This window comes from Opisthorchis viverrini (assembly GCF_000715545.1).
Source record: "Opisthorchis viverrini unplaced genomic scaffold opera_v5_59, whole genome shotgun sequence".
Taxonomy (NCBI): Eukaryota; Metazoa; Platyhelminthes; class Trematoda; order Opisthorchiida; family Opisthorchiidae; genus Opisthorchis; species Opisthorchis viverrini.
In genome coordinates this window covers 1,810,928-1,830,210 of record NW_008751715.1, presented here as the reverse complement: position 1 = coordinate 1,830,210, position 19,283 = coordinate 1,810,928, and the positions used below count along the sequence as shown (strand labels likewise).

At 42.9% G+C, this 19,283-nt stretch overlaps 1 protein-coding gene across 1 annotated transcript in view; it reads right to left on the bottom strand.

Moving 5' to 3' along the window:
- The window catches only part of T265_03896 (hypothetical protein), a gene marked incomplete at both ends in the record, with an annotated part of 47,058 nt that extends 42,103 nt beyond the window's left edge, over positions 1-4,955 (bottom strand). The window contains one exon of the mRNA XM_009168488.1: positions 4,809-4,955. Coding sequence (XP_009166752.1) covers positions 4,809-4,955 — 147 coding nt within the window. The remainder of the gene's footprint in view (positions 1-4,808) is intronic.
- Between the last annotated feature and the right edge of the window lie 14,328 nt (positions 4,956-19,283).

Here is a 19,283-nt window from a genome sequence, read left to right as displayed (position 1 = left end):
AGAAGTGAGGTTATAACGAGTTTCCCTCAGTTCATCTGCACTTTTAAGGACCGGCAAGGGTTTACTCGGTTCATAGATTTATGGTGAGGAGCCGGGTGACTGTAACAACTGTGTGCTACCCAAAAGTCCGGTGCACCAATGATTGAACTGTCAGAGTAAAAGCCGGAAGTACCAACGCTCTTTCACCTGACACTTCGTCTAGTGTATTCGCGTGCACATCGTCGCTGATTAGGTGTCCGAAGCTCAACTGGAGAAACGTCAGATAACACCGACCTTTCCTAGATATCTGAGTGTCATACGGAAAATTGTCAAAGATAGTATGGGATACACAGTGGTAATACTCTCTTCCTTGTTACATTCCCTTGAGAATATAGGATAAATATCCTCGTAGTTTCACGAAAGGCAAATGAAGGGACAGAATTTCTACCAGGTTATTTAAAAGCCAGACGAGTGTAATGTTTATAGAGAATGACTTTTAGTTTTGTGAGACCATGAATCGAGTAATTGGGTATACAAACAATCTTCTGTGAAGAAAGCATATTTTACTTGACGAGAGGCACAAGAAAACCCTAACGACAGGATACAAAACTGCAGTCCCCATTTATTTCCTTGCAATACTGTCCAGACTGAAGTGGAACATTCGTCACCTGAGTTGATGGCATTAAGCTTATCCGCAAATCCCACATAGTCTCTCGGTCCCTAGTTGAATTCATCTTGGTATCGCCTTAGTTCAGAAAACAAAGCAGCTATTTGTGAAAAAGGCTAATCTCGTTTAATTTGTAGAAGTTGTAGGTCCCACAGATTCTGTACTTTTGCAACTAGCTGGTGGACATAATATGAATCAACCGCCCATTTTCCAGGTTGAAGGTTCACACAACTTTAGAGCCAAGCGATCGGCAATCTCACTTGTACGCACGGTTTACCGTGCGCACTAAAATTCGTCACGAATTCACCTGATTTTTACGATTCCCAGTAATAGCCTGAAGAGGCTTGAGGGTTTCAGCGTGCGTGATAACCCAATCCAAGGTCACTTGAATCCACATTTTTTGCATACACATGTGAGACCCGCGACCAATCGGAAAAAGCTCCTAATGGATCACTTTCCCAGAGCCCATTACTCCCGCTTCACCAGTATCACTTACAGAAAAACTCCAAGCTCATGTGATTCTCATTTGTTTCCTTATCGAATACTTCACGAGGTCTGCAGAATTATCACAAACATAGGCGCACTTTTTAGACTACGCAACAGCAGTTTTCTTCTCAGGCAGGGCGGCGTTTTAATTTTTGCTGAAAGTTGATCCAGTTTCGTTGAGGAAATTATTCGGTACGAATTTCTTCTGTGTAGTATTGCATGTTCATGTTGGCTTTATAGTGTATATACTTGAAGGAGTTGCGTCACGGTGGATTCACTCTATTCTATACTGGGATTTTCCTGAGTATGTAGCATGCAAAAAGTCAGCATGATTTTTGGTGAGATATTTTTGACACAGCTCCCTGGTTCATTGTGTCCAACATCTCGAGCGTCACAAACAAGCAATAAGTGGATAGCTTGAGGGGGTTATACCTCGCATATGTTCCGTGAAAGTATTGGTCGGGAACATTGCGTGCTGCTGCGACAAATACAATTGATTTGCATTTACGTGCACTGTTGTTTCCTATGCATCAGAAGCGTAATGACTAACGCACGCGATCCGAAGTAGGCGAAACAAGCAGCTTTCGCCATTGATGAAATATCACTAAAATACAATGGGACAGCTGATCAGCTTTATAGATGGGCGAATTTCGAAAAGATGGTTAATGTGAATTCGGTAGGATTTGGCCATGAATTACCAGAACTAATGTCTTATATATCGTACGTAACCCCTCTGAAGGCAGTCGGTCTCGATAGATGTGTGGCAATTCTTTAGCGCAATATTAAGTCAAATAAATTACCCGCAAAATTATTCACAGATTGTTGATTTTTTCCAAAGTATAATGAGGAATAATATAACAAATAGATCCAACTGCAAATTAGTTGATTCCATGAGTTTTTGTCATGTTTATGGCATTTAAACGAAACTTCCATCAGATGAGTTTGCCGAATACAAATAACTGAACAAGAATGCATAGTATTTAAATCCCTGGATCCATATGATGGGTTCGCAATAAACAGACATTCGCATAATGGTGCTAACATGAACAATTTGCGCGGAGTAGGACATTCTGCTGACTTCTAACCAATAACTCCAGTATGAACCTGGAGAAGTAAGATCATAGGGTGAAAAACCAAACACATATTGAGGGCCACCATTTGGCTCACGTACGACGGAGCCATACTTACCTATAAGATACATGGGCAATCAATCAAGTTCTTTGCGCTCCCGTCTGAAATCTGGCTTTCTCAGTATAGTATCGCATGATTGTAAGTCAGAGAGCTTCCAGCAATGAATCGCCTGCGCTTTAATAGTTCGAATGATGGTATAAACTTAGCCAGAAAAACATGATTTATCAGTACCCGGAAAGCCAGTGGGGTGACATGAAAATTTCGCTGTGAACTAGAGCAAATAATCCCCTATTATGTCATCGTTTTACGACCTGCTGAACNTCCGCTTCTGCCAGGATATCCGATTTCGCTCAGGTGTTCACGAGGCCAGTTTTTTTTAAAGGTTCAGTGCCCTTTGCTTACTCATCAGAAATCTATTACTGACAATTTCCAGTATCAGGAAGATCTCTGCTTACGACTATTTTCTCCTAGTTTTCAAAGCAAACTCAAGTTTTTCCGTCCCGAGGTCTCCGATTGTGCAGCGCATTCTTTAACTGCCCTTACCACAGGCTGGGAATGCAGTCATCGTTCACGCTTGTGCCAAGCTGAATGGCACGGCTGGCTGTGTAGCAGGCTGATTGGACTTCTACGTACCCTTTGAATCTTGGGATTTTTTTCATGGAAAAACACACATACTCTTGCATGAAGTGCCCGTAAATTAGATCGAGAACTCTAACAGTATATTTAAATGCAGTGTATGTCCCTGTAGGTAGGATGGAGTGTGAGCAATATAGTGGCATGAATTGCAGAGTTCCTGTATCTGCCTCTAAATGGCGCTTGCAGCAGGATCAAGATAATGGTTCTCTATTTTTGATGATTCAAAAGCTGTCGACTAGAAGGCAAATATTTCGCTTCTTGCAGAAATATCGAAACTCTGATAAGCCAAGCGCAATATATTTTGTATCTACTTTCTAAAGAAGTAAGAACCCAAACACCGCCGCCTCATAGAAGATAAACTCGTGGGAACCATGAAAATAAATCAAACTATTAGACTTTGGACATGGAACTCGATGTACTACTGCTTTCGAACGGCCCACCAAACATAACTGTGGTAAGGAAGCTAATTTTTGGCTGGAAAGGTCCTAAATTAAGAAAGCAACCTAGGGAATGCTGCTGGTTAGCTTTATCTGTTCCCGAATTTTGAGACGCTCGGCGGCAAACCTAGGTCATATAAAAGATGAAGAGTCTGGGGAAAGTGATGCCCGCATGGCTTTGCCTTTCATTTCCATTTACTGTTCTGAACTTAAAACAAGCTTCAGATGAATGCTAAAAGAAGTGTTTTTCTGAGGGCAATCCAAATAGCTTCACTGATGACTGATTAGGTCGGTGAATAATTCATACGTCGGAGAAGTGAATTCATCGCATTCTTTCTCGGGTTTGCCAACCAGAGAAGATTCATTGGTGTTATATCTCCTGCTTCGAAATTGACGCTATTGGTGGAAATGTTTCCTTGTCGCTTGTCGATTATTCACCAGAGAGTAAGCGGTATATTTTCAGCTACTCCGCAAAGGTTGTGTTCTCCCAAATGATCCCTTTCGGTCATGTTACTCTATTTTGAATTGGAAGACACATTAGTTGTATAAACAAACACCCCTATATGAAGTGTCCCACACTGAGCTAGGCGAGCCATTCCTCCTAAGGTCTTCATTGTCAGTCCCGTTTATACTTTTCAGACCCGGAAAGGGCACAACTGGTGAAAGGAAGCAGGTGTTCACTTCAGAGTCCCTTATTGGAAAACACCAACTGAACAATTATAGACTGCTGGACAGGGAAGCAAAACCATCATATGCATCCGCCTTCTTCTCGAACGCGTCTTCCTGAACTTTCCTGGATACTTATTGACTATCACTCAAATGTAAACGAATGCTACGAAGCACAGATTCCGTAACAACTCTCACTTTTCAATAGACGCGAAGTGGATTTACGCAAAAACCACATACTACTCGCATGCCTCCTCAGTAGCATCCACCGTCACACCGGTAGCTCCATCGTACTGATCTGCTACCTATTCATGAAATCTAGTGTCTTCCTATATCAGGCAATGGTATGTCTATGAAATCCAGCAGTCTGTACAGCCGGGATAAATGCAACAATACAAGGGTGCACCATCTACATAGGTGGTTTGAGTCGATGATTCTAGGTTTGAAATGACACATGGAATTTTGTACTCATGTGTTGGCGTTAAGTTTGGTGACCACTGGGGTATTTGTTGTGGCGCTGTCTATCCGACGAATGCACAAAGCCAGGAGGAATTCCGTGGAAAAAAAGAATCCATGCAGCAAATCGCATTCGAGTTAGGTTGAATCCAGCTTCCACGTGCCACAGTTGAGGAGAGGTTATGAGGAAATTTCAAACACAGTGTAGATGGTTAGTCGTCTGTCGAATAGTGGGTTATAGCATGCTCTCGCTTTGGCTATTATCTGTAAATTGCTTCGACTGCTCTTCCGCCTCTCGATCTTCTTGCACAGAAACCAGCGGTAAGTGGTCTTGTCTTCGACTGACAAACCGCAATTCGTGTGATCTGGTCAATGGTCTCTCCATAGTTTGTCTCACTTAGTGTTCCACGCAGTTGTTTGATTGGAATTTGTCCATAACATTGTTCCTCACCATGGCTCAGTGTCTTCCCATGGCTTTGGAAGTGTGTCCGTAGCATATCAGTAGTTTAGTGTGCTGGTGTTATTCCATGTTGTCTGGGCAGTCTTGCAGGCATTTCAGAAAAATTCTTGACATATGGAAGGGGAATTCTCCGGTTTTCCTGTTCTGTGACCGAAGTAGTCTAGTTTCGCGTCCGGAAAGATCACCAAATAAAATTTTCTCGTGCAACCAATCGTCTAAGAAAGCTTTCTGATGGCATCTTTCCTTCTTGGAGTCCTCAGCGTTTCGGTGGGTATAGAAACTCTTGAATAATGTTCTATGCAGCTATGTTTACCTTATTTTGGTTGGTTGCGTTGCTGGTTTGGGGAGCGATCCTTTTATTCTTTCCTTTGTATTTGTTCATACCTCCATAGGTCGATACGTAATGACAATATTCAGGAATACCAACCTGTTTTCTTCTTCTGCTTTTGTATTAAATCGGACCACCGATCATGTTGCTAAGGGGTGTGTTAGGACATGATAGCTCGCTGTTCTTGATGTGGTCGAGGTGTGGAATGAGGTAGTACGGTTCTTTCAAGTTATTACCTTTCGACTGGGGCAACAGCCAAGAAAAAACTAGCGATTCCTTTAACACTGCTTTCAGACTCTTAAATTATCCTCTGTGGAACAAAGAGTATGTCATTAGGCTGAGGTTAGACAGTTTGTAGTTATCCCCTTTCTCACAGGTTGCCTGGAACTCTACGGTTTACCAGCAGTCCAGCGATGGTCTGTCGGCACAACCACGGTCAGCCGATGTGAGCAGTGAGCTAAATTCATATGACACAATCATCCCGTCACCACTGATTTATGTGTTTCTCGATAGCTACAAAAACCGATGAATGGTGGAGCCGGTTGATGAGACATTTCAGTTGCCCTCAAAAGTCCGGGTAGCAATACAATTCACCGTAAACGTTGTGCTTCCTCGTATACTTGGGGAAGTCCGTGGAAGGGGGGGTATTCACTGTGCGTTTGTATCTTCCGACATTTTTAGCCCGTTTTCCTTTTGGGGCCTTGAGCCTTTTCAAGTTTTTTTTGGTTTACTTTGTCAAGTTTTGTAGTTTTGTCATTTCGCTGGTTTCGTCTTCAACTAGTCCTCTGACTTCGTTCATGTAGTGCAAGTTGCAGTGTGCACTGCCTGCTATGCCTGTGAGAAGTGGCTATTTTCATCACTTTTATTGCGATCTTTGGATTTTATTGCTACTTATAGGCTCCATATTTATCTATCTATCCATCTATCTGTATTTGTCTATCCCAGTGACTGCAAATGATTCCTTTGATAAACAGGATCTCTGCTAGCTCTGTGAGATTTATTCCTAGGAAAGTATCTAATAAACGTTCGATTGTGATCGCATCCATTTATGTTGTTTTTGGTCTCTCCGGTTTGTTTTCGATGCCAAACCGTCTTTTACGGTGTTGGACTCACTTTTGCGTTCTGTTGCTACGTTGTCTTTCAAAGGTGTCTGGTTCCATTGTCTCTAAACGTTCCTCTCTACTCCGTGACTACTGGGTTGTATTTCCTCATGCTGTTATGAGTCTCCTTAATCGTTGTCCGATGCATCTGTTCACCGTTTTGTTTGTACAGTATCCATGCTTGGGGATGATTCAAAGGAAGTCAGTAAGTTATGCAACGTATAGGAAATACAATTGCTTCCCCGCAGTGCCTTACTGACCGGTGGAGATCTCCAGCCTCGAACAACGTTGGTAATTGGATTGTTTAGTTAAAAAACAGGTGGTCTGTTTCGTGGATTGCTACAGCCACTCTTCTACTTGGAGTATCTTAATAGTTGATCATGTATACACCGCCGAAACGTGTTAAGTGTACCGAACGATGACCACAAGCTCTGAAATCTTCATGTTGATTTTAGTTTTACCTATTTTATTTTCAGCGGTTATGGTCTACAATTTGTGAGCTAGTTAAGACCGTCATTTACAGTGCATTTCTTAAGTTTTCTTGCATTCCTGCTCATTCAGCTGCACCTGCAGCCTCGACCTGAAGAGCAAACAAACGGACTTTCGTTGTGACTCCGCTATGTGCACATTTTCGGCGAGTAGAAAGCATCTGAGTTTGTCGTTGTTCAGCTTGAGTGTAGTGTTTGGTGTTTTATGTAGGGGACGTTATCATGGTCGGAACAGAGTTCCAGACAAGGTATATTTCTAATATCTTGGAAAGTTGTACAAATGGACTCATAGCTTCATCATCATCATAAGCTTTAAGAAAAGCGTACTTGTCGTATAGTGGTTATAGCTGTCACAGTTTAGTTCACTGACGATTTGAGCTGGGCTAGATATTTGCGAATCGGGGACGGTAGCTGATATAATTGATGTGTAAATAGAGGACTGTCAGTGAATTTTTAATTGAGGAAATTTGGAGGGGGCCATACAATGAAGGTAACAGCTTGGACGCACGAGGTCTATTGAAAGCACAACTGGGAAATGTCTGAAACTAACTCTAACAGTTGATGCTCCCTTCTCGGATTCCCGATTCGGGGAGACGGCAATGACCAGCGCAATTAAGTTTACTGTTATTGGCTTTCAAAATTCACCGTCAAGCCACTGTTTAAGCTCTTCTTGCCCGTTTCCACTCTTCGCGTGGTTGTGCAAAAAGGGTTCCTTAGGAAATTCAGTCAACTTGCACACGCAGCATGTGGCCAAACAAGCCCAACCTATGCCGTGTTCTCAGTTCATCTATCGAGGGAATACCATCCGGTGTTCCCACCAGCCCCGTGCAATGCTCCGAAGATATCGGTGGTCAGACACCGAGAGTCTTTTGACGTCCTCGGCGCACCACGGCCAGGTTTCTGATCCATATAACAGTTTGGAGCGCACCACGGAATTTTAAACTCGACCCTACAGGATAAGCTGATGTCACGCCTACGCTACAGGTGACGCGAGTTCACAAAAGCTGCTTTGGCCTTCCCTATCCGGTTGGAAATATCGTTCGCGAGACAACCAGGGCTGATACAGCTGCCCAGGTATAAAATTTGTCAACTGTCTAAATAGGCTTATCTGCAAGTATTATGGAAGAGTTGGGTCCCACCCAGTCTTGCGGTGGCACTTTGCAGTTTGCACGTGTGAAGCGCATACGAAACCGTGAGGCAGAATTATTTAGGTTATTTAATATTGTTTGCATTAGGACGGCGTCAGGTCGTCGTCGTCGCACTCGATATCTGTGAGCGAACGACCCGGGAGCACTTCGACCCACAGGCAAAAGAGGCTGATACTGAGTCTTCCATAATCTTATCAACGACGGAGTTGAAAAGGAAATTTGAAGGAGTACAGCACTGCTTAATATCACTTGATGTAGTGAACTCAGAATAGAACATCTCATAGGCCTCCAGGTATCCCCGGGAGCAGGCATAAAGCGCCTTACTGAAGATCAAGAATTTGTGGGGAACACCCTTGCTACACAGACATTGCCATTGTGCCTGACGGTCTGCAGAATCAAAGGAAGCTTTTAGGTAAAGAACGACAACAATTCTTGGTCAATGGAAGCAGAGTCGTCATTCCGGAATCTGCCTAAGGGTGGAAATATGACCGATGCATCCTGTTGCAGGACGGAACCGAACTTTGTTCTCACGGATCTGTTTCTCCCTAATTTCAGTCAACCTTCAAAGGATTAGAACAGAGGGCATCTTCTATGCCACAGCGTTCATGTACCCTTTTAGAAGATAGGAATAACTGTCGATATACATCATTCTGCAGGTGATTTCTCTTCAATCCATATTGCACCGATGACCTTTGTTAGATAGTTAACCGGGGATTATGCACCTTTTAAGAAAGCTGGTCCTGGTGACTTTTCATATTTCAGTAAGGATAGTTTGTACTTTATTTACTCTTCCAATGGATGAATAAGGTTTATATTCCATTTGCCAATATGCACTATCTTTAGAGGCTGTATTGCAGGAGGCCATCTAAAGTACTGTTCGAAAGGTTTGACCCATATTTCAAGCAGACTTTCCGGGAGTGAATTATTGAGCCACCGTTTTCACTTGCCGTTTCACTGAACGTTGTTTTCTCGGGCCAGTCGGTCGTATCGTTTGATTTAGCGCGGCCGTTCCCGATAGCAAGAGCCTTCTCCATCTCCCAAGCTCTCGATATCCACCAAGACTCTGTCTCTTTCCTTAAGCTCCTCACTATTTGGCGTTTGAGGCATTTTCGAGCGCTGTTGTACTCGTTGCTTGCTTGTACGGATTACCTGGAATCGGTCAGGACTAAAAATCTCGACGATATCTAATTTTCGTTTGACTGTATCGGAGAAACTGGACAAACAATACTAAACTCCGCCTGCATAGCTGCTTCCACATTTAGCCGTGCCTCATCCACATACTCGCTGCCAGTAAAGTTTTGGCTTGCTGCAGGGTGTTGTTGGGCTAGCTCAGATCATACCGTTGAGCTATTTCGGTTTATCGAGGATGGATTGGATTACTGAGTTGCGAGTGCCCGAAGGGAAACAAACAGCCCAGGGTGATCACATCAGTGCTTGATCGGAATGAAGTTGTGTGCCCCAGAATTTTACCTCTCCACTGGTGGCTGATAGTCACGTGATCCAACTGGATCCAAGTGGATAATGATCAGAACACAACTGGAGGAGTTAATTTCCGTTGTCTGTGTGATGAGCGTCGACACCGAATAGAGTGCTCAGATATGATTCCGAGGAGCTCAGACGACCGACCTGAGAATTCATATCGCCCGCAAACATCAGTGTCAGTGCTTCTTGCTTGACGAATGAGACTAATAACTCTCGCGATGGCTCAGTGGTTAGAGCGCAAAGTTACTGGTGGCTCAAAGTTCCGTGGTTCGAACCCGGCCTCTGCATCTCGCCTTCTCCTGCCTAGGCTTGAGCAACCTGGCAATATCCCAGCCCACATGCTTCCTTCGGGTGGCATGACAGCTAGGCACCGAAAGGGTGTTACAGCTGACAGATTTTTTTCAGCCTCAGAACTTCAGTCCGTTGGGGCCTTATCCACCCTACAATCAGGCAAAGCCTTTTATTTCGAGAGGCATTGAGTTTGACTGAACTGAACAACCGGACGTCACAAAAACGACTGTTCACTGAGATCTAATCTAGCAAAGCGCGTTCAGCTTTGAGGCTGGGTGCAACTACCATGCCATACATTCTACGAGTCACGCTTCTGGACAGACAGAGAGAGAGAGAGAAACTTGAGAGAGCTGATTTTCAAATGCATAGCCACGCTTGAGTCTTGTAAGCATGTTTCGGAGACACGCCATACATCGGTTTTCAGGGAGTATAAGGCTTCAGAGAACGTTGCCTTTATTCCAATTTGACGTAGAGTATGAAGTTTAAAAACTCCTGTGTAGAAAGGATATCGTCAAGTCAGCAAGAACTAATGATCTTTCAGAGGGGTTTGGTAAACAATCGGTGGATTTTCCAATTGATTGAAAACTAATGATCTTTTTGTTATTAGGTAGAAGGGCATATAAGCCCCACCGGTCCGATAAGTGATAGTCAGATGACCCAGCAAAGTTAGCCTGTGTGGTGGGAAGGGGTTTGGGAGGGAGATTGGTGGACAAAGAACTATGCGAACAAATGATAATTCTTGACTACCCAGGCCAAGGAACAGAGCTTGGTTGAGCAAAAAATGTTGAGCTTTTGATTCAGGAGTCTGACCCACAAGGCAGTCAGGGAATGTGGGGTTTCGTTCTGGGAAATTGTCCCTCACCCATGCCTAAAAAACCCGAACCGCGAAGAACCGGTTGTTAAGGTTTTCTGATGCATTAAAAATTATGTTGTATATAGCCTCTAATCTTGACAAGAATCTGAAGCGGATCTTAATTATTCTCCCTAGAGATTCCTGGTCAGTTGCAATGATTAGATCATCCGTGATAATTTGATGTCCATGAGACGGATGCACCTTAAATGGGCCATGCACCGACAAGTCGTTCGCTTCTGAAAGTGCATCCAAGGCGCCATGTTGGTGAATCACGTCTTAATCATTGTCTGCAAGTATTTGTGCAATCAGTTAGCTAAAGTTGTAGACCACCGTAGCCCGTGCCTCCATTGGCTGTTTCGGACCTCCACAAGAGGGGTAAATGAAAATGTCTACAGTTAATCTTATTCCCCGACAACTTTTCGCAACATTTATTGCGCGCGATTAAAGCGAATTCAACTGTATACATCTTTTTCGTATTCGGTAAGGTTCTGTCACTAGTGGGTACATGGAGTACTCTACATAGGTGAATTTCCATGTTGCACGATCCATCTGATTGCTAGTTCCTAAATCGGTCCAGTCAAAATGGTTTACAAAGTTTGTAATCGTCTGGGAAACCCAAATGGCCATACCGTATAGAAACAAAAGTCCGACTTCTAACGTTTTCTTAACTCAGACTGTAGGTGTTATACGTATCACAAAACCATATGGTGAGATTCAGAGTCCCGTACAGCCTTCCAAACCTGTAGTGGGTAGTCGAAGTGTTTTCCGCAAACTTATATGTAGTGTGTTCCATCACGATATTTGGAAGATCACCACACCCATAAGTGCACACCTCCGTGCGCATCACCGATGTCACTGAGGTGCGTTCATGCCACTCACCTCAATTATTAAAGTGACTTCGGCGCACAATTGGATTTTAGTATAATCTAAAAATGATAAGTAAACTTGGTTATGAAATTAATGGTCAACCACGAAGAGTAACAGTAATTAATTCACCCCCAAATGTTCAGGAGTTGGAAACGCTTACGTTCTATAATCGCATCCTGGCAGACGTATAGTTTTCTGCATATTTCGGATCACGAGGACAAAATGCAAGCTTTAATAAGCTAGATGCTCCTTTGTTCCGGAGGCAGGCCGTCTGAATAGAGAGACCAAGACTGGTAACTCCTGGTGGTCTCCCCTCCGACAATGTTAAAATACCCGGGAAAATCAAAAGAGTACTTTCACCATTTGCAGTTTGGCAAAAATATGACGAACATTCTAAGTGTGTTACTTTTACCTTCTATACTAGCCAAAGATTATATGATTTCATGGTTCCTGTATCTCATCGTCGCCAATCTTGAGTATGTTGTGACTAGATCAAGTCGGTTCACAGCTACGATATTGATTATCAAATGACACACCCACATTTTCGTTTCCGCCATTCAAAAGCTCACAGGTGGATTCTGCTACCGTGACCCAGGTAGATCATAGATACTTTCGGGAATGTAAAACCTTTCTATAGTTTGCTGATGCAAACCGATGTAATTTGAGGTAACTCCTGTAAAATACCGTTCATAGAACTGAGTCCAAGATTCTCGGCGTGTCCACCTAATCCCACAAGTACAAAATTTATGTTCCATCATATAATTTCCATGCATGAAACAATAACATAACAAACGTGTTCGTACCTTTTCAGAAAAAAAAACATTGTGATGTTTCAGTTGGGACAAAAACAGATGGAGAATTTCGAACTGATCGAAGATTCTGATCATACACACATGTGGCATGTAAAATAATTGTTATTCGAAAATATACAGGCATGCACGCAAGCACATATGGCGAGTGTTCCTTTTTCTGGATGAACTAGCTGCCTGATAGTATCACTAGGTATTTGGAGAAGTGCAGATGACAGAGAATGAACCGAAATCAAAAGAATGGACATAATCCACACTCCTGTCTATTGATTCCGCGTTGTTGCTCTGCGCTTAATTTCAATGTGAACTATACTTTGGCATACATCATAACCTTTCAAGCAGTTGTCGCAGTTAATTTTGACCGCGTCTTAATTAATCCTTGAGGGAATCAGATGTACACGAACTCAACTCCTTCTAAACGAGGTAGGATACCCAATATTAAGTTACATTACGTCACTTTCAAGCTTGTTCCGGAAGATTGGAGCAAAGTGCACATCGTGCATTTGACGAGTGAAAATGAGTTCATCCATGGAACACAACGGCACTTTCCAGTTCGATTATTTTATACAGACGTTCAGTGTTTACACACGCTGAATGAGCTCTGTAGTAAGCCGAACTGAAGGAACTACCCTCTATCCTTGCGTTCAGGGCATTCCATTCGGTAAATTGCTTTGCGGTTCAAGCAGACTAGAGTAAGGACAATGTATTTCGAAAAGATTGACATCTATAAACATTTTTCTTGCTATAATATCAAGGATCAGCTACCCGCGATGAATTGGCCCTTATTGGTGTCGTCTTCAAAAGAGCTGGTACAATACGGGGTCAAAGAAAAGTCAGAAGAGCAACTGCAAAGTTTTTGCACGTGGATTTAGCTTCAGCTGTTCAAACTCTACCCAAATACTGGTTATCTTGCATTTCACGGGGCTTTGTTCCTCAGGAGCAGTTAGATAAGTGGATGCCTGCCTATAGCTCCCGAATTTCCTACTTCATCCAAGTTCCCCCCAGTTTAGCCTTATATATGTGTACTTTCATTCCAGGCTGACATTTCCCCACCGACTCCATTAGGTTTGGTTGCGATCGCACCTTTGACACCACCGCGAGAAATGCCATCGCATTTGCAACGTTTCTGTTTTCTGACATCCGGTTTCACTGGTTGTTTCTCGTCCCATGAAGACGTAGTTTTTGCAGTCACCTGCATTTTGGCTCATACAGAAAAAAATTTAAATTTGTATCGGGATCGCGAGTCATGTTGGAGAAAATGTCTGTGAACTATTGAGGGGAACTACTCAAAAGGTTGCTGAAAACTCCTCGACAGCACCATTCTGGATAGTTCCATTAAAAAAAGACCTGGATATATTAAAAATATCGTACAATCTGAAACATCAGACGGCTTGTCAATAGTCCATTTAGTTGAAGATTGCCATAAGCTCAAGGTTCAGCTAGGGTTTATTAGAGTTTATGGTTACAGCTAAACTGGTGTGAAACGAGTATATTTCGTCTATGAAATCGCTTCATCTGAGAAAAAGTCCATGCTTACGTCTCTGTTGGATTCTCCTAGGATATTTATTCATTTGTTGGTCATGCTCAGAACAGAGCTGAACAAATAGGTAAAAGACGTTGGCCTTTGTTATTCATTCACCCAATCCCAAACGGTTACTCTATTTTCAAAAAATACACTCGCTGGCATACTAATTCGGTTTTAATGGGGGATGCAAGTAAATCCTAGTCAAATCTCTCGTTTCTTACATTCTTCGAGTGAGTACATTGCATACGGGTCGCCTCGTGTTTCGGTTAATACAATATTCGAGATTTTCCAGTATATTTTCTCGACGAAACACAGCACATTTGCTTACTGAAAACCCCTCGGCAGCACACGACCGGTTTTGCCTTGCTTGGGCCTCACCAGATAGACGCGCTGCCTGAGGTTTTTCCAAGTATCTGAAGAGGACCAATTTGGGCATCAATAACCTACACCAGTGAAAATTCACTGGTGGATATCGGATAGACTTTGTTCAACAGCCAAGTGTAAGACTCTTTTAGTCCCTTCCAGAATTGGTCACTACAGTTCCATAGGCGTTCACGAACGAAGTGAAATCTCTGACGGAATGAATCTTGATCATCACGATCCATGATTAGAGGCTGGTTGGTTATTCGAGAATCTTTTCAAGCAATCTTCTGGTTACTGCAAATCCAGTTGTATGTTGCCGTCTCTGCTCCGCGCTCTAAGTGGAAGTTCATCCCGTTGCAGCTTTGAAGAGCTTTTCTTGATGTGTCAGCTTTGCCCGATTGAGAATCACAGTGCTGATACCATACTATCCAAATATCTTAACAACAATTTTTGCTTTTCGTTACTTAGTGAACTCCTGACTTTTCAGACTCCAGATATAAGTTGTCAAAAAAACGCCGCGTCAAGCATGAACTACTTTTGCGTTTAATCAACACATTTGTATATATCCGGAATGAGAATTAGAACTGACTCAAAGTAACCCATCTCGTGATTTCGGCGTCCCCGTCTGAGCAGCAGGTATGTGGGCAGTTGGTTCTTTTGAGAGATCTGTGACATTTCAAGCACCAGCCTGTCCGTTTATTTTTCGATCGTGCTAGGCAGCCTAGTCCGAGGAAGCGGAGAGTAATGCATGGGCGACTCTGGCACAGTAACTACGTAAGGAGCCGAAGAGGACCCTTAATGCTCAGAAGTATGCCGACCGTATCACGCACTGCAACCTGGGTCGACGTCCACAGAGTGTGTAGACTTTGATAGGCCATCTTTAACTCATCCTCCTTGTGGCAAGGTGGCATCACTGCCAACATGAATATGAAAATGCTTGTCGCCTGGAAGGAACAAATTATGGGATTCGCAATACTCCAATTTCTACAAACTGCCTCAAAACACGGGCATTCACCTCGCGGGTGCTCCATGCACTTCACCACCGTGTTAACCATTCACTTTACTTGGAATTTGAAACCAGAAGGAGTCGAGGTTCCTCACAGAATCAGTAAAACAAAATAGCCCAACCACCACAACTACGAAGCAGCAGCCTTAGGTTGGAACTCATCTCGTAAAAAGACAATATTGCGTATTTTCCTCCCCTTTCACCAAATGGAATCTCCCATGCAAGACGTTATATACCGATGAAAAATTGGCTTGACTCATGAGTGACACAATTAGGAGGTGATGAACCCGACTGACTCACCTTAAAATATATTTAAGAATTTGATCCTCATATTGAGCTCTGTTGTAATGCTTCACCCGCAGTTATTATGTGATACCACAGTCCTCTGAACGCCACTTCTTAATCCATGAATAAAAACCAGCTAAGAATCACTGGGGTACTCAAAACTTCCACCAGACCCAGAGAGTGGTTTTACACTGAATCCTCATTGATGCCGAAGGATAATGGAGAAACCGTCATCTTTCAGCATGAACTGTCTACTCCAAATGCTTCGAACCAATGGTAAAATGTGACGAATATATCGACGTTGACAGCTTCCCAATGAAAAATTGGCAAAATTGGGTTAATTTTGATTTAATCTGGAGACCAAACTTATTTATTTAATATTCAGCCACGACTTCCTAGCTTAATATTTCGTTCTGTGGCTTTCACTGCCAATAGAGGCTATTCGTGTATTATTTTCTGGACTATTCATTTATATCTTTTGGATGAATAAGCGACAACAAGTTATTAGCTGGAAACATCTAAGTGCTCTCTGGGATCTTTTCTAACCTAGTGACTACAGTTGGAATCAGGTTCTCAGGGATAGAATGAAATCAAATTTATATCACATTGATTGTGGAATGTTTTCGAATATTACTAAATACGATAAAACTCAGAGAATTCTGGGCACGTGTGGTTGAGGCACTTTGCTGAATTCAACGTGAACTTATTGTTCAGAACGTGACAAACCTTAGGGACGCCCACACATATCAGACAACGTGGGACTTGGTATGACTCCACATTTGAGCGGCCACTCGAACCCTCCGGGGTTCGGGTAATGGTGACTAGCTCGATTCATTAACGTACTATTTTGACAGTTTTAGAGGTCTGCCGGTTCAACTCAGGCTGTGCTTGCAATGGCCTTCATGCCAAATGCCTTCTTCCATAGCCAAATGTTAGATTGAATCCCATATGATCAATTCCTCAACCCTCTGCCGATCAACCATTAAATAAGGAGCATTCAGCACACTGTCGTAGTATAATCTGTATCATATTCGCTGCCATGACAAAACTTGCTTCATCAGAATGTATTTCATTGAAATTTCACATAACTGACTGCTTAATTTTCTGAACTTAAGTTACCTGAAGTTTAGTCAACCGACTATCAATGAATCTCTGATTCAGTGAAATTCGATTCGCGCTCACATCACTTCATTTTAGCACGCCCCCTCCTGTTCTGGCGTCATTATTCTGTTGAATCAAAACCAGAAAAGATGCAACACATTATATTCCGGCTGTGCCCAGCGTGCGTTGATGGAGCAGTGGTAACGCGTTCACCCGGTATTTCAGAATTCCGTGGTCCAACTCCCAAGACCAACGGTATGTACCATTGATTAGCTCAAGTGAGACCCAAACTCGAATCCTGTGCTTCTTTTTCCCAGATACGAAATAACCAGAATGGCTGCGCTAGCTCACGCCAGAATGGAGTGAACACTAATTCTTATAAAACATACCTCATACGACACACTTTTCCTTTTTACTCGAGATGAACTGATCAGTTTAAATTTGAGATATTGTTGTGTCATTACCACATTTTGAAAGGTGTTCAGGTAGTTCTCAAGCGTCAGTCGTTGTGTGCTGAGCAGTGATACATGTGTGTTAACGTGCACCCTACTGACCTACGATAGGTAGTGCGGTCTGGGGTTCTATTGGAAGCAAGGATCATGGAGCTCAGGAGTCGCGTCCTACCGACCAATCAGGACACGGGACGACGGATCAAACAATGGATACATCCGACCGAAAAACCATCGCGCGCCACTAGTCAACACATCCACTGACGCTCCGCCTCTAATAATACACAGATACCATTTCTATTGGTGACGAAATATCGGTGATCAAGTTGCCTCGTTTAGCGAACAAGTCAACAATCATCTACCCTACCTGAGCTACCAATGTTCTCCCCAACAAAACGCAGTGTCTGAAATACTTACGATATGCTTCCTGAGAGTGAAAGGATTGTTAGGAGATGGCGAGTGTTGTTGAGAATTGGTGGGGGAGGCTGTAAGGCGATTTATTTTTTTGACGTACAAATTCATTCGAAGGAGAGTGCTAATCCAGTCCAACGGATAGATCAATGAGCAGTTGATGACACATTCTTGGTACACGCAAATACACTTAAGACTCGGTGAAATTGACATAACTTTCTTGTAAAAATAGGTGTCTGGAAAGCTCATTCTTTCAAGTTAGCGGGCTTGCAGACCAATTATTTCTGTCAAATCAGGACGGAATGGTGTGCATAAATCTACTCAGAAATGAGTTGCTGTCAGAGGTCTTAGTGACACTGGCACAGATGCGCACAATTGTGCGGTTGGCATTTTGGTAGTTCCGGGCTTCCGTCGTTTGCATCGCTTTTTTAAACGGTAGAAGCTGACTAGCAGGACAATGGTCACTGTGTGAAGTTGTCAAGACCGATCCGTAAAGTACTCATGGGATAGTTACCCACCAAAAGGCGCAAGGTGGACAAGGTGGACAGACTGTTCACTAACCGGTCAACCACCAGTAGAGTGGGCAGACATGTTGCGTGGAGATAACAAATCTGATATATTATTTGACCTTTCCGGTTTTCTTTTGCTTTCATATCGGATACCGGTTGCAGAATGTTAGTACTGCGATGGAGGAGGTCTGATACAGGCAAGTGGACCATGGCGCCTTATCAAGTTTTGCTGTCAGCACAAAAATAGCCAGTGATGTTTACGGAATTCCGGCGTTTCTAGTGGAACTTGCATCATTGGCCTGGCTCAAGCTTGTCACCCCATAACGTCAATCTGCGGTTAGGCAGAAATGCGGTCCTCAAAGAACCACATGGTGAACTCTGACAAATTAGTTCAAGTGAACATTGAAGATGTGGTGTTTGATATAATTAAAACTAATTGAAATTGGATGGTTATAACGTTTGATTGGTCAATAACCGGTGTAATAGTGTCCCACTGAATTGAGTATCAGTGAAATGAATAGTCGACAATTGGGAAAACGATGAAGTGGAGGCTAATGATTCATTTTTGATGGAGTAAGTTTCAGATAACCAAAGGGTTGTCGGTCGTGAGTGGACCTGAATGGCACTGCGCTTGTATTTTTGCCATGATATGGCTATAACGCTAGTATCTCCGTAGCATTTTGGGTTTCAGTTTTATAGCTTCACTTCTATTCTACGAAGGGAAATCCATCTGGCGCGAACTCACCACAGCACAAGGGCACATGGTTGGAAGTGAGACGTCATACCGTCGAAGAAATGCTACCAAATGTCACGTAGAAACGTGGTACACAGACGTCTTGTTTTCGATTTTAAAGGACCTGCGAATAATCCATTTCTACATGAGGCTAATCATCCGGCGTTGATTGGAGTGAATTATAACTATCCATATAAACAGAAGAGACGATTCGTAATCTAGGATACTTTGATAAACTCAACGAGTGTTTCTAACTGAGGGCTTGAATGTCGTTAAGGGATTTTTACTGGTGTCCATTTGAGTAATATTCATATAATGAAACCTGGACCGCCACTGAGAACTTAAGTAGTTCGATAACCAAGTGGACATATTGAAGAACAAGTCAAATCAAATTGCACACAAATAAAGTTTGGGGGAGGAGCCAACTGTGGGAAATCTGATAACAGATTATTAGCAACAACTAACTGATTCACTCAGGCATAAATTGGGCAAGTGCTAATGAAAAAAATGAGCTACGTAACAGCTCTATGCTCATACTGAACAATCAGCTGCGTTAGATTAGGTGAAACCGAGAATAAACGAATTGCCAGGAAGGTTTGTGGTGACACCTCCATGGA